This window comes from Cuculus canorus, chromosome 12, assembly GCF_017976375.1.
Source record: "Cuculus canorus isolate bCucCan1 chromosome 12, bCucCan1.pri, whole genome shotgun sequence".
Lineage (NCBI taxonomy): Eukaryota > Metazoa > Chordata > Aves > Cuculiformes > Cuculidae > Cuculus > Cuculus canorus.
In genome coordinates, this window is record NC_071412.1 from 7,141,972 (window position 1) to 7,164,251 (window position 22,280).

A 22,280-nucleotide genomic window follows, 5' to 3' on the forward strand; every position below is an offset into this window, starting at 1 on the left:
TCTCAGCAAGTGGCAATAGTTTAGATTAACTTAGGGCAGAGGGAAAAAGCAGCCTGTGCTATTCTCTACAGGAAATTTAGTGGAGAACTTAATGTTCTTTCTTGTCGGAGACTGCAAATAAAAGTTAACAGATCATTAATTTATGTAACTGAAACCCTTGCACATTGTGCACAGAGCTATTAAGGAGCGAATACCAAGTTAGGAACAAGTAAAAACTTTCTGTAGACTCTTCCTTTCTCTCCCATGTTCTTAGCATCAAATTATGGCCATAGAAACTATTCAAATCAAGTTTTCTTGTTCTGTTTTGCTCTGCTTTAATAATGTGACCCAGAATGATGGAGAAAGGCACTGGAAATTCACTTGACCATGCGTCAAGTTCTTCAGCTGCCCCGGTCTCAGCAAAGCTAAGAGCAGTCTATGCTGTCCCAACGATGTGACACCAGTATCTCTGAGGTTCTGATGGAGAGGTGGTGTTGGAGCTGACTGTAGGAACTGTGGCAGGGGACTTTCCAACACGAAAATATGACTGCCGGCAAGTACACTATGTCAGTTACCCAGAAGTTAATCTTGAGTTAAATAGACGGGTTACTTTTTGAATAGATATGAACTGAGTCAAAGCTAGTGCTACTGTATTTTGGTTGTGAGATATTCAAAACTTAGGAAATCCTATTTTACTATCAGTTTTTACCATGCACACGAATACTTAGAGTGAATTAGGGAGTTTATGCCCTTGTGATGATAGTTAATGATGTAATAATATGTAAGCATCATACAATAGGCACCAAGTGCATCCTGTGAAATGCAGAAATGCTGTCTGCCTTTAAGGATGGGAAATGAGTCCTAAAAGTGCAAAAATTTGCCCCAGGATATAAAGAAAGTGGAAAAAAGTTATTTAATACAGGGTTATGAAGCTCGCAGCACCAGCCCATTTGTTGTCTTTTAAAGTGATTTTGTGATAAATACACTTTTAGTATCTATTAAATTAATTTTGTAATAAAATTAGTTAAGTAGTAGATCTGAAGAAACAGGAAATGAGCATCAGACAGTAATGTTTTCCAGTGTTTTAGCTCTAGGAATAGCATTATGATCAATAATCTAAGAAATGCTTAGAGGAAAATGTAAAGATGATACAGTCATCAATGGAATCGAGCATAATTAAGATATCACAGTTATCAAGAAAAATTAAATCACTTGGTAATCTGTACTTGTCTGAATAGCTGATATCTTGATACCTCCAAAAGAAAAGTTGTAAGTTTAGGTATAACAAATGGAGGTCACGTGGAGAGGTTGGAGCCAAGGCCCAGGAAATCAATAGCCACACGTTCTGGCAGGGCTGTCCTCCGGGAGAGGATCTGGAAGTCCTGCGGGGAAATGATGTTGTGTTCTTCTTTGTTAGTAGAAGCCAAAATGCAAACTACCTCACTTTACTCGAGCAAGAACATTCTCTCAAGCATGTGAAGCAAAATCACAGTACATGAGCAGATGTCAACAGAGCAGGCCAGCGTGGTGCAGTGGGATGGTGCTCTGAGGGAATATCTCAACCATAGAATCATGGAATGGTTTGGGTTGGAAGAGACAAAAACAATCATCCAGTTCCAACTCCCCGCAATGGACAGGGACATGTCCCACTAGATCAGGCTATCCCTCGTCAACCACGGCAAGGGAAACATGGCTTTGAGTTAAAGCCTGCAGCTGGTCCACCCTTGGACTCTGCTCCATATCTTGATTGTGAGCACACTGCCGCTTTAAGGCACTGCCAGCTGGAGGTCCTCACCACTGCTGGTGCACCAGGCGCAGGCAGCAATCCTCTGCTCTGCAGGGCTCGCGCTCACTCGCTGCTCTCTACTTAATAACATTTGGCTGCTTATGAGACATCTGACCCGAGGACGAAAGGCTTCCCTCCAGCGCAGCAGAGTTTCACCTGGAGCAGGCGGCAGCTGCCACCATGGCAGCAGCAACGGGCTCTGCTGCTGCAAGAACTGCCAAGTCCTGCAAAAAGTATCGAACGATGAAGCGTCATGCTGGCATCTACACCTACCAGGAGCCACCGCACAGGTAAGAGACCTTTCTCTCTCCTGGAGTGCAAATCTGCCTTATCTAGCACAGAAGTGGGATCTTGTCTTTTCACTTTCATTTAGACTCAGTGTGGTAACACGGAAAGGAGCGTGAGAAAAATCTCTATATTCAGATATATTTCAAACATCTTTGTGGGTTTTTTTTATTTTCACAAAAGTCACGTTTTGTACTACAACAAAAAACTCCACCTAAAGCAGTGAACTCCAATGAGTTCAGGGTATAGCAGGGTAAGAAATCTCTCTATGCTTTTCTGTGTAATTATACATTTCCCTTGAATGTCCCTTGTGATCAAGGAAACAGGGCTCTGGATTGATGGATCAGTGGGTTGATTAAGTATGTCCTTGGAGTGTTCTTACAAGGCATGGCTTAGTTTATGATGTGTTTTGATTTTTTAATAAAAAGAAAATTGGCTTTTTCAGCAAAATTGCAGGCGATTTTTCCCAACAAGTTTTTTAATTGTAATGCTGGGTACTTCCCAGCTGGTGATGGCTGCAGTACTTAAGATCTCCTAATTTCTTTTCAGGGAAACAGTCACCACAGTTTTTCAGACTTAAGCCTCTGCAAGAACAAATATTGCTGCTGTTTCATATACCCTGTTTCAAACAGGGAATTGTGAGAGCTGTAGCTTAGCAAATGTGTTGGCAGCATCAGAAAATACAGCTTAATAATCATCATAGCACATTAATCTTTTTACAGGGATGAGTAATTCTTGGTGTGTGGGGTCCCACACTCCCGTCCCCCTTCAGCAGGGAACAGGGAAAAAGGGTGACCGCAATCTAAACGTCTGTTCCTCCCATTCTAACAAGAAAATAGTTTATCATTATTATAACCAAAATAAAAGGCCAAAACCACGCGGTGAATCAATGAATGTTAAGTGCTCTTGCTGGAGATGTTCAGACAGCACTTTGTTCCAGAAAAATATATATTGCGTCTTGCTCACATGATGTACAAGCTGTATGCCTGGAAATGCTCCAAGGGGAAAGGCTGGGATTCGTGGTGGGGAGCTGGGATAATTTACGATGGAGCAGCAGGCAATGGGGAGGAAAGGAGGCACATCCTGGAGACGGGGAGAAATCATCCAAATTATTCATCAGCTTTAAAACAGTGAGGCCATGCAAGTTTCCTAGGTCATTGCTGCTGTATTGCTCTAATAGGCTGGATCCTCTGCAAACCAACAGTTTACTGGTGATCTGTATGGGAATAATTTGTCTTGTTTTTCATCTCGTGGGGTCTGTCCTGGGCTGCCAGCAACTCGGATGATGATATCAGTGGAGAAAAGGCTGAGAGCCATGACCCAGAGCAGATCTTTCAGAACATCCAGCACCAGAAGGAGATTATGTCCAACATCCGCTGCCGACCGTGGCCAATGAGGCAGAAGCTGCGGGTGCTCAGGTAAAGGCGTTTGCAGGAAAGCTTTAAGGCTCACTGACGGTGACAGTGCTTCCAGCCTCAAAAGTTTTTCAATGTAAACTGGAAGGGATTATGCACAGAAATGATCATGAGCTGCCAGGAAAGCATGCCACGAGGATGCTCTGACAAGATCTGAGAGTTAACTGAAGTCCGGGCAATAGCCACAGGGAAGCGAGTCTGCAGGTGAAGCTGTCCTCTGTGCCTCCTTCAACAGTCACTGTAGAGAAGAGGAAGAAAATCCTGCTTTGGCTATTAACTGTTAAAACAGTGTGTTAGCCATTCAGTGGCATAAGGAAAGGCTGTTGGTAATGCTCAGTAATACATTTTTAAGCTGAAGTGTTTCACTCTGTCCCCAAAAGGAAAAACAGTCTCCCATTTTCAAGGTAATTGCACGTGATGATTACATGGCATGAGAACAGAAGCTGGTCACACTTTTCAGGTAATAGATGGTAAATGGCAGGAAATACTGGACACTTGTAGGTTTAAAAGGTACGTTCAGTGTAGCAATTACATTTCACAGCTTAAGATTTTAATTATTATATTAATTCCGAAATTACAATGAAAGAATGGGTGCGTAACTCTTCAGGTTACCTGTCTAAACTGTGTCAGTTCTTTCACAGTGTGTTCTATTTGGGGTTTGCTTTATTTTTCCTTTTCACCAGGCATTGCTCTCTTAAAACTCTGCCTGATGCTAGGAGGGCATTTCAGTCATGAGGAAATCCTCACAGCAGCAGAGCCCTTGCGTAATCTTGGAAACAAAGAGTTATTTCTCTCTTAAGGTGTTGATGAGATTTTGGTGGTCCCTATCCACTTTCTGCTGAGGTCAAAGACTGCGTACGACCAGATGAATAGGCACCTTTCTGCTTCTTATAAGAGCGCTACAACATATTTGCAGAAGAGGTGTGAGGTTAACTGGACTGTAATGGGGATCTTTTTATTTTATTTATTTGGGTTGAACTAATAAAGAATTTGAATCAAAAGGACCGAGAAAAAAATTGGAGGAATAGTGAACCCTCCCTGCAGTCAAACTTTTGAATGCTGAGTTTTCTCAGACAAAATTCTCAGTGGTTTTAAAGTCAGTTAAAACCTGAATAGGAAATAAAAAAACCTATGCCCGGTTAAGAAACTTATGGTGAGACAGTCCATGATTGCGTTTCAGAGTATTTGACAACATTGCTTGTGCGGGATAAGGGGCTTCGAGTAAAAGGATCTACGTAAAACAAAGTGACACCTTCTTGTGCAGGCAGGCGAAGGAGATCGTGCTGAAGTATGAAGGGAGGCTCACGAGAACAAGAGGTTACCAAGCCGCTGGTGCAGAGGTACGGCGGCTTCTCTTTAAATTACAGCTCTTTTCTATACCAACAATCATCTCTGGTTTTCATTTACGGATGTGCATGTTTGCTTTGCAGTCTTGATCTCCATCTCAGGAACTACATAGAGGGAGGAAAAAGCAGTTAAAAGCTTCTATTGTGAATTTAGTAATTACATTTTTGCAGGCTAATTTGATGTGTTGAGGGATGAATGTCTTTCTGTTAGCTCAGTATGAGTTTCCCTCTCAAATAAACTACAAATGTTGATGTCTGTTAAAGGGGGTGATGAGAATGGGATACCAACAACATGATGTCAGTATTCTCTGAAGAGCAATTTCACCAGACTCTGGGGCCACAGTTCAAGAGTTTAGTAATGAAAAATGCGTCTAGCTTTTAGTTTGGAAGACAATTCTACAATAGAATTGTCTACATACAATGTGAAAAAAGGTTTTGCTTGCCTAATAGTTATAGATTTGCTATGATTAGATTTGAATTCTTTTCACACCACTGAAAACAGACCATGGCCCTGGCTGCTGAAAATTAATAACACGTAGGAAATTGTCCCTAATATGCAACTAATAGAGAAGAGATGTTTAGTCATCTAAGCAGCCAAGAATATTTTTATCATCATAATGAGTGAAATTTGAATGAGTTTCTTATCTTAATTCAAAAAGGCAGGGTTGTAATAGTAAAGTAGAACACCATGCATTTTATTTGGTGAACAAGTGGAAGTCTGTATATCTTTTCTGTTATTCTATTACGCTAGCCCACAGCAGAGGTTAAAAGTACTACTTTTCAAGGTAGGAAAGTGTCGTTTTGTCTTTTTCTGCCTTTGTGCATGTGGAAAATGCAGTGGAAGTGGGATGCCCTTAAAATAAATACCATTTTTTACCTTTGACTTGAGTGGAACTAGGATGTTACCCAGAACGAGAAATAAGTGCTAAGGATCTGCAGTACATGTCAGTAAATCGGAGACTGAGCTCATTGCTTGCTCTTATTCCTTTTCCCATAACAAAGTCGAGGCTTTCATCTTAGAATTCATAATGATTAAAAGTTCTCATCTAATTTGATTGCCTCCGTTATGTGTAGTTGCTTGAAAATATTCAGCACAGGGATATAATTCAGCAGTTAATTAGTACCACTCATTAGGGAAATGGTATTTTTTTTTTCCTAGCGCAAATTAGTGAATATAGAGTTTACATCAGGGCTAAATTTAGCAAACGCAAATGCACTTTTTTTTTTTTTTCTATCTGGAAAGGCTTCATTTTCATGTATTTTCTCAGAAAACAGCATAGTGACCAAGGAGACAAAATTGTAGCACAGCAAAACAAGCACTACTTCATCAAAGTTGAGAATTTACTTGTTGAGCATGTGCTAAGAACAAAATGCAGCTCTAAGTTCATAAATTTTTAAAATTGGCAAACTACAAACTGTTCTTAATTGGACAATTCATTCATGCTATTAATAATGAAAATTGAAGTTAAAAAACCTTTGACTGTTTTGACACTGTAAGTAATTTTGCTTTTCAGCTTAATTATTTTATATTTGTTTGTGTTTTTTCTTAAATTTGCAATTAATGCCAGATGACCATGATCAGGATTCTAACAGTATAAATTATCTGTTCATGGGCGTAGTGGACAGAAAAAGAGATTATAGATATGCGATTATAATTTTAACAAATAAAACTCCCATTTGGACAGTTTTTGTATACTTTATAAATCTGTAGTACAACTGGCACAAGCTCCCTGATTCCTTTCTCAGCCTTGTGAACCCAGTTTTCATATGAAAGTAGCAATCCCAACAATTCCCACGCAATTCACAGCACCTACAGTCCCTTTGTTTAATTAATTAAAATAATCCCCGTCCGTGCAATAAAATACCCATAACACTATAAAAATGAATTAACTTTGGCCAAAGAGATTGATGATACGTTCAGTCATTAAAATGTTATTTACTTCTCTTTGGTTTTGGGAGATTAGATTTTACGGTATCATGTTTCTCTGCTTTTTTCTCAGCTTTGGAGGAAGTTTATTCGACTGGCATATAATTTTGTGGTACTCTTTATTCCTTGGGAAATGAGAATAAAGAAAATTGAGAGTGAGTATAGAGATTTAATGGTATTGAACAGTTAAAGCGCTTGCTAAAATGTTGGGTACTAGGGTTTATTTTTTATTTTACTGAATTAAATAAATAACATTTGGGGAATTAATTGCAGACTTTCAGCAGTAATATTTTCATTTAAAACTTCACTTTTTCTTCTTTTCCTCATGACATAGACAATGCACAGTTCCCATTTATGGTCTTAGTAGGGGTTAACCTTTTAAAGTCAAATTTGTTCCATTGTGGTTCTGAAAACGGAGCCAGATTTGGTTGCAGTTTATCACAGTCCATGGAGCAGCATCCTCAGGCCACATCACAGAGCTGCCCATGGTTCAGTGTGGTTGCAACCTGTGTCACCAGCTCTTGAACCTTAGAATTGAATTAAAGCATCCCTGGACACTACGTCAGCAGTCAGGTCATACCTCTGTGCTTCAGTGGTAAAGGAAACCCAACAGAGTCTGTGTTGGAATTATATTTTCCTCAATGAAGCGTTAAATTTTCTCAACTTTGCTATATGTGAATAAGAAAGGTTTTTCTTTATTATTCAAATAATACTTCACAAATAAATGATATGAGCTTTTATAGACGGTATTGGTCAGATAACTCTTTTCTGTGGTTTAAGGTCATTTTGGGTCTGGAGTTGCCTCTTACTTCATCTTCTTGAGATGGCTATTTGGAATCAATATCGTCCTTACCATAATGACAGGAGCGTTTGTAGTCCTACCAGAGGTAAGAACACGTTGTTAATATTTACAGAAAAATGCTTATTGTTGCACTTTCCTTTCTGAATTAAACAAATGCCCCACTTCAAGGTATGCATCGATTTAAAAGGTACAATTCAAAATGAATTATTTAAAATAAAGTCTTCTATTAAGAGGAGGTGCTTTTTCTGCCGCAGGATAAGAGACTTTTGCTATTAGTGTTAGAAATGATATTTTGTCAAAACGGTACTAATGCTTTTACAGAATACATTTGTATTCGATTACCAAAACAGGGAACTAGATCCTGAAAGCTGTAGTTGATGTTGAGTACACTCAGGTCCTTAGTGTCATTTACAGGCAGAAAAACATAACATCCCTCTCCAGACTCTGCATTATTGCCCATCAGAAATAATTTTCTAGAACTTCTGAAGAGCCACAACTTTTGTTTAGCTTTTGTATGCAAGTAAGGCTATTTGTATGCTTTGTTAAATTATTCATAAATATTACTTTGCCTCACCTATCCTGTGCTTTCATAATGTTATCAGAAAACATGGAAATGTCTGATTTTTCTTCTAATCGGCTAAGTAGCCTCAAAACAAACAAAACGGTAAACTGAAATAAAAAAGATGTCCACTTTAATTTTTTACTTTTTTAAGGAAAAGCAGAGTTCATCTTGAAATAACATTTTGATATCAAACACCATCATATTTAATATTAAAATGCTTAAATTAAAACAAACATAACTTTTAAAGCTCCAGTATTTTGTTAATGGTTTCAGTTGATCTCTCTTAATTTCTCAGCCATTTCAAGGATGTCTACAGAGCACTAAATTTCCTCATATGTAGACCACACGTAACAAAAAACTCCCATCTATTTTAGTGGAAAATGAATGCAGGATTTCTATGGAGTTTCCAGTTAGAATGAGGAATGACCCAATACTCGCTATCCTCACAGCACTGTCCGTGTGGGCAGCCCTCGCTGGGTTCTACTGGGCAGCCCTGGCTCAGACAATTTCTGAGACCTTCTCCCTTTTTCCCAGCTACTGGCCGGAGCACCGTTCGGCAGCACAGACAGCAAGACCATTCCCAAGGAGCGTATTGGATCCGCTCAAGACCTGGACACCATCTGGTCACTAGGGGCAAGACTAAAACCATTCTTTATTGTTTCACTACTGTTGTTCTCTGGTAACCATTCGTTACTGCTCTTACTTAGGGCCTCTGGTCTTTGCAGGGCTACCTCCAATACTCTGTTCTGTTTTATGGCTACTATGGGAGCAACAGGAAGATTGGGAAAGCTGGATACCGGCTGCCTCTTGCCTACTTCCTTGTCGGAATGGCAGTGTTTGCTTACAGCTTCATCATTCTCTTAAAAAAGTAAGACTTCCCATTCATTGCCGTTCATAAGCTTATATGTTCAGGCAATCATTAATGGTTTGTTTATCACATTTCCTGGGTATTCATTCTGCGTTGTTCTATTAACCCGTTCAAGTCTGCTAATACCAGGGGCGCAGACTGAGTTTAACTCAAACTTGCTCATTATCTTGCAATCCTTTCTCCTCTTTCTTCAGTTTTCCAGACTATAAAAGGAGGGCAGCACAGAAGATGATTTGTGTGTTTTGTGTTTGTATAGTGTAAGGCCTAACACACATGGAAGTCCTTTCAGTTTCCCCCCTTTCTGGTATAAATACTGCATAACAGAAATATATATTTTCACTGTAATGATTTCAGTAGTATTATTGTCATCTATTGAAACACACATATGAAAATGACATCTTACAGGCAATATCCTGTGCATTGTTTGAGCTGGTATGTGGCATTCCATTTGAATGCAAGCTTAAATCTTTTGCTTTTGAAGGGCCGAGAGTAGGAGTTACTTAGCAGAAAGAACAAGACTGCTGGCACTGACCATAAATGCTAGGAATGTACAAAGCTTGGAGAGGGAGGGGCAAGGTCACTTTATCCTCTCCTGATTTGATCTTCCTCTCCCTTCTGGATACCTATTTATCCAGCACAGCACATCCCTGGGACATTTTTAGCACCACCTGTAATAAAACTCAGTTTTGAAGCTGAACGTTCCCTTTTCACTTATTTTTATTCTACCTGCTGGTTTTTGCCAAGGATCACTGATTTGTTTGACGCTGATTTACTCATCTGCAGTTTCTGGATGCGATTAGCTCTTCTCCTTCTCTCTTAGCTCACTGACTCTTCTCTTAGCTGTTTACATTTCCCCTTCTAACAATATCCTTTTTGATGCCCTTTCTTTCATAAGATAGTAATCTTCACACTACTTCTTACACGTCACAATATTCTGCTCTCTTGCCTATCTGATATCAGTATGCGGGGTTTTCTATCTTTTCCCAAGGTCTGTAAAATGGCATTGAGTTCCTATTTTACAATAACATATTTTGAGCGTGGAAACTATAGAGAAAACAGAGCTTGCACATGATCACTAGTTCTGCCAAACTAGCTTGTAACCACAGTAATAATAATCTTCATTATAGTGTCTTCCAGCTGGATCCTACCTGAAGGCCGTAAAACTTAAATGCGCTTAAGTCAACAGCTCTAGTGAGATTTATGTGCTTTATTTCTTGGCTATAAAGAATGTAAATATCAAAATGCCCTTCCATAGTGAGTCACTTCTGCACTAGAACAAAACTGAACTTCATGCTCTGAACCTCACCCTGTTTTATTCTCTTCAGAAAGCTGCCAATGCGGACTCTAGTTGCTGTAAACTTTTGGTAGTTCTAAAGGCACCTGAAAACTATGAACAAATCAGTGATTTCCTTCATATTCATCTTCACACGTTAATAACGGTTGAATATTTGTTATACTTTTACAGAATGGCGAAGAACTCAAGAATGAGTTTAGCAAGTGCCTCTGATGAAAATTACACTTTCTGTTGGAGACTGTTCTGTGCTTGGGACTATTTAATAGGAAACCCGGAGGCTGCGGAGAGCAAAGCTGCTGCCATAGTTAACAGCATCAGAGTGAGCAACTGCCCTTCAGATTATTTAGAGTTGATTTGTTTGTTAATCTGTACGCTATATAAGCCTTTCCTCTTATTCATTTGCATTTCCTATTGTATTTTTGTTATTAATTTACACACCTCTTTGCCTTTAGGAGGGCTGGTAGAGCATCTTTGTGTGATACTGCAGTCACAACATACTTTCTGACACTGTCATTCTGTCCTAGTAAGGCCACCGTGTTCTTCTTCAGAAGAGTTACATTTAATGCCCCTGTATGTGTGACAAGAAGTCAGATAACCAGAAACATCTTTTTGTGATGCAATTTCATTGAGTAATAGAATCAAATTCTTGTTAACAACGTGAAAACACTCATTTATTCCAACTCTTTGTAACAAATGGTCCAGACACATCTTACAGGTCTCTCTCAATGTTATGAAATTGCTTTAAATACAGATGTTTTCCATTTAAAATTTAAGAACAGATGTGTTTTTCATCAAAAGTAATTTATTTCCCAAATTTGGTGTATTCTCTTTAAGCCATGGAACAAAATTACTTCAAACTGTGTTACGAATAAATTAATAAGTTATGATATTTAGTTATTTCAATGAGTAAACTTTCAACAATTCTGTATTATATTACTGACACATGGGTTCCATTTGGCATGTCCTGCACAGTGATGTAAACCTCTGGTTGTACCCCATTGAAGACGCATGACTGAAAGTGCACAAGTATTTTATTATTGTGTATTTGTTTTTCGGAAATCTCCTTCGCTATTTAAGCTCACTTATCACTCCTAAAACTCTATGCAGGACAGAGAGGCACTTATCTACTTGTATTTCCAGATCGTGAAGTTTTTTATTAGTATGCACGATACTTTCTGTGTAAGATATGTGTGTTATTTTTGCTGAACGCTATTAAAACGACAATGCTGTGTTTCTTTCAAGGAAGCTATACTGGAGGAGCAGGAAAAGAAGAAAAGCAAAAACTTGTACGTATATAAGACCAGAGATACTTTTCAAAGCACTGTTTCAACACAGACAGCAGTGCTCATCTGCTTCTCTCACACCTCTAACAACCATGTTAGAAAAGACCTCTGGTGTCAAAGGACAACCTATTGTATTGGTTATGTCTTTTTTTCTTTCCCCAGAGCAGTGACTATCAGTTTAAGAATTATTGCAAACATCCTTGTGCTTCTCTCACTTGCCGGAAGTATTTACATCATATACTTTGTCGTGGATCGATCCCAAAAGTTAGAGCGCACCAAGAAGGAATTGACTCTTTGGGAAAAAAATGAGGTATACGGCCTTTATGCCACCTCTGTGTTAGAAGCAGGTTTATTGTCTCAGGGCTTTCTGTAGCAACAGTGCGCACTGAGGTGAAGATTGCAAGAGATTAGCCAGGAGAAAAGGGGAAGGAGAGGGCAGAGTGAGAGTAGGAAGTGAATAGACATGGAAAAGCTACTCATCCATTTCAGAGGAAGATGCTGACTTCCTACTTCCCACATGTTAAGTTTTTATTTTAATCAATAAAGTAGTAACTTTAAAGTTAGAATGTCTGGAGTAAAGATTCCTGAGTGGTATTCCAGATCTATAATTCTGGATCACAGCTACTGTTATTACTAATGTCAATAATAACTTTTCAAAGCATCTCCTCCAAGAAAAGCCATCACCAAAGCATGTGCACCAGCATTTCCATCAGCAGTCAAAGTACCATAGCAAATCTACATGCAAAGCTACAAAACCACTGTGCCTTTTTGTTCTGTAGGTAAGCGTCGTTGTGTCACTGATTACAATGATTGCACCCTCTGCTTTTGAACTTGTGGCAGCTCTGGAGATGTATCACCCAAGGACCACTCTTCGCTTCCAGCTTGCCAGGTATGGGCATTATGCAGTAGAGGAAATACATGGGGAGAAAGGGAGGAGGAGGAGAGATGCATTCTGGTCACACATTTTAGCCCAGCCCAACCAGAGAAGTATGAGAAGCCAACGGGATAAAAATGTCAGTAAATCTTCTCTTATTCTTGTTGTTTTCAGGGTTCTTGTTCTGTATCTGGGAAACCTCTACAGTTTAATCATTGCTCTCCTGGATAAAGTGAACAGCATGAGTGTCGCTGTAAGTTTAATCATGCTTTCTGATGTGTAAATCTAGTAGACTTCATGGAGAGAATTGCACTTGTTGTGATATATATGAAGTCAGATGAAAATTTGTAATTGACTAAAGCATATTACAGTTTGGTAGGATTGTAAAGTTAAATTTAGTTTGTAATGTTCTTTTGCAACTTCTTTGAGTTTACTAGGATAACTGGATTCATTTGATTACTAGCGCATCACAGTAAATAGATTTCTTGCATTGCTTAACTACTTTTTTTAAAAATCCATCAATTTATGCCAAATATTTCCAGCTACCCAAAATCAGCTTGCAGTAGTGTCCCTTACGAGTTCCATCTGCATCTGTACATCGACAGCAGTCACCTGCCAGATGCTTGAAAATACGTGAAGAAATGCCTCTATGTGTGTAGTACATGCCTCCACATTGTAGAAGGTACAGACATCTGCATGTATGTACAGTTGAAAAGTAGCTTTCGGGATATTTCTTATTTCAGGACTCTAATGTTAACAACAATGTGAGCAATTCTACCAACTTCTTAGCAAACAAAACCCTTTCTAAAGAAGACAATTTATCTACAACCATTCCTGATGTACAATTTAAGAGAAACAGCATTGTCACACCAGAAGATAGTCGTAATCAAGGCTCAACAGTCTCTGACTCGCTGGTTAACAAAACAGCTTCTTCTAACACCCAGAACTCACAGGATCAGTGCTGGGAGACGTATGTTGGTCAAGTATGTAATGCTTTTATTATGTCATCAATTTATTCCTAATCGACATTTGATAAAAAGTTAGAATCATGTTGTGCTGTGTTCAGTCTTAGAGTTTTTCTTTGTATAAATTCCAGAATTTAGCTAAGGATTATGCAGAAGGAGTAAAGACTACACAAAGTGACATGGACACAGATATAAGCTTTGTTTCTTCTTCAGTATCTACATTGTGTTTAGTGTTGTACAAATGTTTTTTAGCCAGGTTTTGGCCTCTGTCTTCATTTAACAAATACGTATTGCGACAGTCAATATAATAAAGGATTGAATACAACAGAAAAAACAACCCATTTCAGTTTATCTAGATAAATTTTCAGAACAGTCATTCAAAAGAAAGCTTGAAGCCATCATGACCAGAGTTGTTTTGCTGCAAGCAACAGAAGGCACACTGCAAGCTTGATTATATTTGTCTTCTTGGGTACAACAAAGACAAGTAAGGGATAAGTCAAAGAGGAAATAATTTATATATTCAAATCATACCAGCATCCTAAGATTGAGCTGAAATACAAGTAATGCAAAAGAGCCATATGCAGTCCATTTGCTCTCAGAATGACTCAGTACATGTGAAATATGTATTTCAGGAGATGCTAAAGCTTTCAATTATCGACATGATTTTCACGGTCGCAAGCATCCTGCTAATTGATTTCTTCCGTGGACTGTGTGTCCGATATTTAAGTGATTGCTGGTGCTGGGATCTAGAAAGCAAGTTCGTAAGTACAGTCTTTATTTTATCAAGCTAAGATACTGAAGATGTGTAGGCTTCTTTCCATAGTGGTGAATGTCCTTAAAGCTTTTCAACCGATAAATAATATCTTGGTACTACGCATCTATAAAGACACAGCTCACACTAAGTTTTAATTGGAAGTCACAGGGTAAATGCTGAGACTGGACGTTTTTCTCAAGCCTGCTCCCATGGCTGTGGTGCAAAAAATCTCTTTTGCAAAATGAGATCATAGAGCAGTCAAAAATGAGAGAGCATGGAGTCACTCCCCACATCCTCTTTTCTGTGGCTGTAACATCTCTCCATAATGTTGACAGTGGTCCAAGTAACCAAAAGCAGAGAGGCCTTTAAGAAAATTATGGTGAGTAATATTTAGTTAGCAAGAAAATGATGCCATGAAATGCTGAGGACTGTTCTTTGTCCCTAACTAAAAAAGTGAAATAACCTAGAAAGGAATGAGTTTATTATGGTGTCAGCATATTGATTCAGTCAAATGCTTCTAATAAACGATCTGAAAGAAAGACTAAGGCAAGGTATTCATCCTACGTTGTGTTTCTTGTAGCCCGAATATGGAGAATTCAAAATCGCAGAGAACGTACTGCATTTGGTGTACAACCAAGGAATGATCTGGTATGTAGTCCATAAGTGATTTTTCTGGTCCATTTTGGCTGATTACTAAGTGAATCAAGTAGGGTATGGGTAATGGAATCTTTTAAACGTTATTATAATAGAGGATTGTCTGTTGCAAGGCTGTTGTTCACCTGGTTTTTTCTTATGTTCTTTTGCTGTTAAAATTGCTTCTGCCAATACTGAGCACTGACATGATATTATTTTTGCAGGATGGGAGCTTTCTTTTCACCTTGTTTACCAGCATTCAATGTCCTAAAGTTGATTGGACTCATGTACCTGAGGAGCTGGGCTGTGTTAACATGCAATGTACCACATCAGCAGGTTTTCAGAGCATCTCGGTTAGTCAAAAGAAGAAGAAAGGATAAAGAATAAATCCAAAGCAGACAATAGAAATGTCTTCTGTGCATAGGAATAAAACGACAGGAGATTTTATTTCTGAAAGTTGACAACCAGATTTGATGGCAATATTTATAGCAAATGTCTGTGTATGAATGAAAAAAAAAACCAACCCATAGTTACTGAGAAACTGGAGGTTTTAAAGCTGGGTAGTTCAAGATATGCAAGAACTGAAAAATATGTCAGGGAATATTCCTACACCAATATATGTGTCCTAACATAAATGCTTTATTTCCATACAAGTCTGACTGAGCACAATAACATACATGTGATAATTGTTGCAAATCCTATTTCTTGATGTTTTTTTCTTTGAAAGCTGGGAATTATCTGCTCATCTGTTGCTTCACAGCAGATTTCCCCATTTTTCTTCTATCATGATGAATATCTTTATTATTTACTCAAAATGGAAATACTTTAGGGCATCTTTAACTCTTAAGAAACAGTTATTTCTAACATGTTTTTAAGATGAACCAACTTCTGCCACTGTTCTTTTTCTCCCCTAACACAACTGGACAGTAGGGTCAGTTTTTATACAGGGGTGCAATAAACCGTTCTCCAGCTGCAGCAGTGGTATCTGGAAAGCTGTGCAAATATGATTGTGATCATTAAGACTCTGTTTGAACTGGCTCTGTTCAGACTTTCTAATCACAGCAGAATGATTATGATCTTTCGGAAATGGAGCTATTGAACTTTTTCAGTAGATACAGACTCGCACCTTTAATGCTGCCTCTGTTTTTCTCTCTGATTAGTATAATCTGAAACATGTTACCTTCTTGCAGATCAAATAATTTCTACTTGGCCATGTTGCTGTTCATGCTATTCTTATGCATGTTGCCAACAATCTTTGCTATTGCCAGATACAAACCATCGTTAAGCTGTGGTCCTTTCAGGTAAGTTATAATAGGTCAATGAAAATTGCAAAGATTTTATTTCACTCGCTCACAATAAATTCATGAGGTTCAATAATACCCCATTTTTAATTTTTTATTAAAAAAATACAGACGTGACAATGTTTTTCTGCTGCCAGTATTTTCTGGTTTAAGATTTAATTAGGTGAATATGTCAACATCCTGAGTGAAGCTTGATATTGGGTTTTAAATACACGGTACAGTCATTTTCTGCCTACACAACATAATACGGCACTGAGCAATCTGGCTCACATCACTGTCTTATGTCTCAATTCAGGCACCCTCCAAGCATGGCCAATATTTTTGTCCTTTTGAAAAGTTTGTTGAAAAGCAAATCAAGTTGCTTTTATCTTTTTTTTTTTTTTTCCTTTCTTTTCACTGTACTATTCCAAAGTAGTTGTGGATGAAACTCCTTGTTTATTCACTGCCAACACGGCTTAACAAATTTATGTGCACCCAGGATTTCTGACAACTTAATTTTACCTTCTCTTTTTTTTTTTTCCTCTCTCTTCTAGTGGACAAGAAAAAATATATGATATTGTGTCTGAAACAATTAAAAACGATTTTCCCGCATGGTTCAACACAGTCATTGCTTACATCAGCAGTCCTGTGGTGGTCCTCCCCGCACTACTACTTTTATTGTAAGTACTTTGTTCTTCACAGACAGATTAAATGCATTATATTAATACTGGCCTTATCTCCGGAGAGTCAAATGTTGATACTGAGGGACAAACACTGCATTGCTGTAATTTTATTAAGTGTATCTGAAAAATAAACTAGCTTATTGAATATACAGATCAGACAGGAATGAGGCAATATTAAAAAGGCTGTAATTACATTTTCAAAAGGAATTTCTTGTTCAGGGATACCGTGTTAGAGCAAGTTCATTATACTATGTCCGGGCTTGCAATGCTACTGGTTCCAGGAAGTTTTAAGATCCTTCTTTCCTCTCAAGAGCTCCTCAGAAATTAATTTTCAATTTCCTCACGGTCATTAGTCCAGTTTATGACTGTGAACAGACCTCAGTCTGTCATATAAAGAAGCTTCTCAGTCATCCTGATTTCTGGCAAGATAAATAAATTATGCAGGTCTGCTCTTAAGTGTCTAATGTAATATAACTTACTGCAGATTTTCCAGAGCAAGTCCTTTCTTACTCTAGTCTCTAAATAATTGTTCACAGCTCAGAACTAATATTTACTTTGAGCTATTTGAAATTCATTTTGCTTCTACAAATCATCATTTGTCTCTGTATCACGAACCTTGGTATCATTTTTTTCCCCCTGTAAACTACAGGCCGATTTATCACACCAGTGGGCTTTTCAGACAAATTAAAAAGATCAAAGCAATACTTCCTACTTCTAACTTTATCCTGTAAGATCCCAGCCATGTAAATACGAATATGTTTACAAAATTTAGTAGATTTATTGACTACTTCAAACTGATGGCTAAGCACATATGTAAATGTTTGTGGTGTGAAGTGTACCTACAAGAATTTGCTTCATCTGAAAGCCAGCATAATCCATGAAGTCAGGCCAGATCTGATCTCGGCTGTGGCAGTGTAAACAACCTGTTACTCCAGTCAATCAACAAAAGTACCTTGGTATGAGTGAGCACACTCAGCAGTAATTCTGGTGTCTCTGTTCCATAACCTTGGACTAGGCGGAAGGGGAAGAAAATATTTATCAAAATTTTCAGTTTCAGTCTGTTTAGAAATTAAACAACAAGAACAAAAAAAAAACCAAACTAGAAATGCACCCAGAGTTATATTTACAATAAAAAGACCTGCAAAAAGTGCAGGCACAGTTAGAAATACTGTTTAATCCATTTTCAGTGCAACTTTTTTCTCTCATGTATGTCTGGCTTAAAGAAGGCTGTGATCCATTATCACAGTATAAAAGAAATGCTACAAAGCAGCAACTGAACTTATACCTGGTTTTGATGACCTATAAAGCCTCAAGAGAAAACTGCCAAGAACATTCGGAGTGACTCATAATCACCTCTTTCACTTCTAGCATGCTAATCTATTACCTACAAAGTATTGCAAGATCATTAAAATTCACCAACAATCAACTGAGAATGAAGATCCAAACAGTAAGTACAGCGCAAAACACTTTTGCATGGAATTGGTTGGTCTTCAGGAACGTACTAACGTAATTAAACCTCTAAAGTCACTTCCAGTGTTTCACAATGTAAAGCCAACCCTGTGTTTTTCATCCATACACAGCAGTGAATTTACTCTCTGATCCATAATAATTTATTGCTTCTTATTCTTCTAAATGTATTGCAGGAAAGAACTGAAGATAAGAAGAAAGTCATTCAGATGGCAGTAGGTAAGTTGATGAGCTTCAGAAATGCCACTATTAACAAAGCATTTGGATGCAAAAGTAATTTGATTTCTCATAAACATAGGGAAGTTAAACTACATTTAAAAAACTATTTCATATGTAGTCCTCCTTTTAAATGCTTTAACCTTGCCAGCACTGGAAGACAAGATGTCTAATTTACACTTAAACTCTGCTGAGATCTTTGGATTGGATATTTTTCCTGTTTTTACCACCAACGGGGCAGAACTGGGGAGGCAGCTCTGATGATTCAAGTAATGTCAGACCTTCCATAACATTCACAGAGTAGTAGGCAGAGAAGGAGGAAAGTAATGGCCCGTATGCTTTGACCTGAGTGAGTTAAATATTTCACCAGCAATGAAAAGATTTCAGACTTAATTGTGCACTCTGCCTGAGGGAATTGGAATTTGCACTTTCCACTTCTCAAGATTTTAGCAATGAGAAACCACAGAAAGAATGTCATCCTCTTGATGCCTTCCAGGGAAAGGAACAAGTCAAAATTTGCCAAGCCAAAGTGAAGATATTATTTAGTAACCTTGTGGCTAATTCTTTATGCTACTGTGACACCCTTATAGCTCTCCACTGGACACATAAATAGTGAAATACCAGATGTAGAGCAATACTGTGATCAGGAGTAACTATTACAGGCAACAAGGTATATGTCTTAGTTGGATTTCCTTTGCTACAGAAATGAAATTCAACTTTTGGCAGCAACCAGCGCAGTTACTGGAGCCAGTCTGCTGAATCTGGACACCTTCAAATTCGGAGTAGTGTACAGTGAACTACAACAGGGCTTGGGAAGAGAGTCATTGGCTTGTTGCCCATTTTGGAATCCTACAGTGCAATGTCCAGTACTTTTTCTATATTCCCCATTACTACATCTGCCACGTAGCATAGCATGCTGATCCCCCTCTTTATCACTATCTCTCACAGTAACACCAGTTTCTCTTCTCTGAACACAGTGGTGCTCTGTTAGCATTGGCTCCCGTGACTGAAGGGTGACTTTGAGCTGCTGCGTTTACACCGCAGTTTCTAAATTTAGATGCCTGGATAGTTCCTGTAATAATTTCTGTTTTCTAGCCAGAATCCAAAATCTAGATGGGAATGACAAGAAACCAGAGCACGAAGGTGATATGATCAGCCAGGAGTCTTCTGTTCGGTCCTCAACTCCCCGAAAGAATGGCAGTGTATTGAACTTTGAATCTCCTGTGAGCAAAGGCACCAGAATACAAACTATTTCCCAGTCTGTGCCTCAAACTGTGCCCTCAACTGATGTTGCAAGACCTGTCAACGCAACTCCCACAACTCCAACCTCCTTAACGCCAGCTCTCTCAGTATCAAATGTTCAGAAACCAAGAAATGATCGTATCACAAACAGGTAAGACCATTTTGATTTTGAAATGGTATTCCAGCAGCTCCACGACACACCTGTGTTTTGTTACAAAACAGCCACATATTCAGACTGTCTGGGGCAGTAAAACAGCTGAGGAATTTTTTAAAAGCAGATTCATTCATGAGTACTATTCAGATCACTGCTGACACCACCTCCATAACTCTCCCTTAATTCAGATGGGATTGTAAAACTTTGGAAATTATGTAGTTGATGGGATTTACGCACACCTTAAGCAAAGTAAACCCTAAGCTTCCCTTCAGGCATATGACTAAAACAGGTTGTGCACGATCCTATTTCCATGAGCAAGACAAACACAGTAAGAGTGAAGGAACTGTGCAGATTGCTTGTGCAGGTCTAATTGCAGGGCAACAGGTTTTGGACATCAGCAGACTGATGCTTTAAGCAACCTGTAGGATTTTTTTCCAAGGGATCAGATAAAGAGCATTTTTAAACAGCTCTCAGATTAACAAAATGGAACACGAACATAACTTTGAGACATCAACTGCCTGCTTTCTTTTCCCAGGGAAGACCAAATATATGTAATTTCTAAGGTATGTTTCCCAAACCAAGCCTAGAAACTTGGAACAACGGAGATTCTGTGATCTCCACCCTTACAATCTTGTGCTTGACTTCCAGAGCAATGGCTTTTTACATATATACATTTTAATTGCAATAACAGGTAAGTGTGCATCTCAGTATTTCCTTCCTTTTTTTTTTTTCCTTCCTGAAGGTACCCAAGCGTTGTGCATGGGAGTGCAAGCGAGCTCTGTAAAACAAAGCCCTACACACCAGTGACTTTCAAAAAGCACTCTGAAGATGTTCATTCTGAGCCTCTCTTCAGAAAAGGCATTCGGCAGGTAAATCTGGATGCCCTTGGGGCAGAGGCTCCTGTTTTTGTGGGACGTAGACCATATGCTACCAGGTATATTGTTGTTAATGAAAACGAGCCCCGCAAGAAATCACTCCGTTCTACCCCACGACTCCAAAGACACTTCAGAAAGGATGACTCAGGAGACGTTATTGAGTTGTACCCACGCAATATCAGAAGATATGTGGTTCGAACACCACATCAGATGTATTCCCCTCACCCCAGTGAAGATGAGGAAGATGAAGAGGAACTTGGGAGAGAATTCATAAACAGATCTCATCGCCCTCGCTCACTGTCTGATCTTCGCCCAGCACCACGATTTTACATTGGGGAACGTGCTGGTGGCCACATTCTTATGAGCAAGGATCTAGCCAGAGTACATTACAAATCCTGGGATGATGGTTTTGAGCTAGACCTGGACAGGCCTCCATATGCTTACAGGAAAGTGCACCTGAACTATCCCGAGTCACGCGTGAAACCAAAATCAAAGCAAAAGCTGGAACAATCTCTAACAGAATCTGATTCCATTTCCATTGAATCCAGCAGTGATCCGCAGAACAGCAGCAATGACCAGTATATCCAGGTCATTCACAGCAAGGAAAAGTATCCAAAATCTGGGACAAAACTCACCAAAAAGAAATCAAAAAACAGTGTTGATCTAAATATGTCTGAGCCTAATGAACTGGTGTGCTCAAATGTCTGAGAAACTGCGCCAACTTTTTGTGTTCTGAATAGGTGTACATGCACTTGTTGTACTTGCTGTTTGAGGCCTATTGGAATAACCACAACACACTCTTTGCAACAAATAGTATATGCAGCCATTTGAGGTGGGAAAAAGCATAGTTAGCCTTGTGTTTTACTGTTAACTGTACCTTGCTTTAACATCACAACTGATATGTTGCAAATTTTGGAAAAGAAAATTATTCCAATTTATTACTTTGTTGTGGCGTTAAAAAACAAAGCCCCTATATATGGAAAAATCAGAAGTTATGTACTTGGGGCGCTTTAATTTAAACTGGTACAAAAATATGTCAGATGAGGCTCTCTTGTCTCTCTGACACAGCCACAGCTAAGGATGCTTCCATTGAATAAATTCAGCAGGTAATCAGCTTCCTACAGATAGAGTTGCTATCTATAGTATAATTTATGACATCTCAGTGTACCGAGTCTGAATATTCTCTGGCTCAAATAAACCTTTAATCGGTTAATTACAGACAATAGCGAGATTCTTTAGAGTGTAATGCATGGGCAACTGGGTTAATCAAGCATAGCATTAGTCTTCTAGATTGAATCATAGAATGGTTTGTGTTGGAAGAGACCTTAAAGATTGTCAAGATCCTGCCTCCCTGCCACAGGCAAGGACACTTCCACTGGATCAAGTTGCTAAAATTTTTTATTAAAAAATTCTTCCTAATATCTAATCTAAATCTTCCCTCTTTCAGCTTAAAACCATTCCCCCATGCATATCCTGACGAAGAGCCCCTTCCGAGCTTCCCTGTTGCCCCTTCCCTTTATATACTGGAAGGCTGCTATAGGATCTCCCTGGAGCCTTCTCTTCTCCAGGCTGACCAACCCCAACTTTCTC

The 22,280-nt window shown here is 38.8% G+C and overlaps 1 protein-coding gene across 2 annotated transcripts; it reads left to right on the plus strand.

Annotated features, from left to right (window-relative positions):
- Positions 1-1,831: 1,831 nt before the first annotated feature.
- On the plus strand, positions 1,832-21,897 carry TMC3 (transmembrane channel like 3). 2 transcript variants are annotated; one of them, XM_054077639.1, is made up of 22 exons: positions 1,832-2,055; positions 3,325-3,468; positions 4,730-4,805; positions 6,812-6,893; positions 7,519-7,625; positions 8,637-8,735; positions 8,828-8,970; positions 10,436-10,583; positions 11,507-11,550; positions 11,710-11,857; positions 12,327-12,436; positions 12,596-12,674; positions 13,165-13,404; positions 14,019-14,147; positions 14,721-14,788; positions 14,998-15,126; positions 15,964-16,074; positions 16,608-16,733; positions 18,105-18,183; positions 18,380-18,422; positions 19,515-19,812; positions 20,558-21,897. In XM_054077639.1, the coding sequence occupies exons 1-22, from the start codon at positions 1,946-1,948 to the stop codon at positions 21,396-21,398; spliced, it is 3,354 nt and encodes a 1,117-aa protein (XP_053933614.1). In that variant the 5' UTR covers positions 1,832-1,945; the 3' UTR covers positions 21,399-21,897. The 2 variants fall into 2 exon arrangements, with proteins under 2 accessions (XP_053933614.1, XP_053933615.1); XM_054077640.1 differs by lacking the exons at positions 1,832-2,055; positions 3,325-3,468 and having other exon boundaries at positions 4,755-4,805; positions 8,637-8,725; positions 20,558-21,895.
- Positions 21,898-22,280: the final 383 nt, after the last annotated feature.

Excerpts from the sequence above, each read along its gene's own strand:
- TMC3 (XM_054077639.1), top strand. The coding sequence starts at position 1,946 with ATGGCAGCAGCAACGGGCTCTGCTGCTGCAAGAACTGCCAAGTCCTGC. Across the intron at positions 12,437-12,595 it reads CTTCGCTTCCAGCTTGCCAG|GGTTCTTGTTCTGTATCTGG; the intron begins GTATGGGCATTA and ends TGTTGTTTTCAG. Across the intron at positions 18,184-18,379 it reads TGAGAATGAAGATCCAAACA|GAAAGAACTGAAGATAAGAA; the intron begins GTAAGTACAGCG and ends AATGTATTGCAG.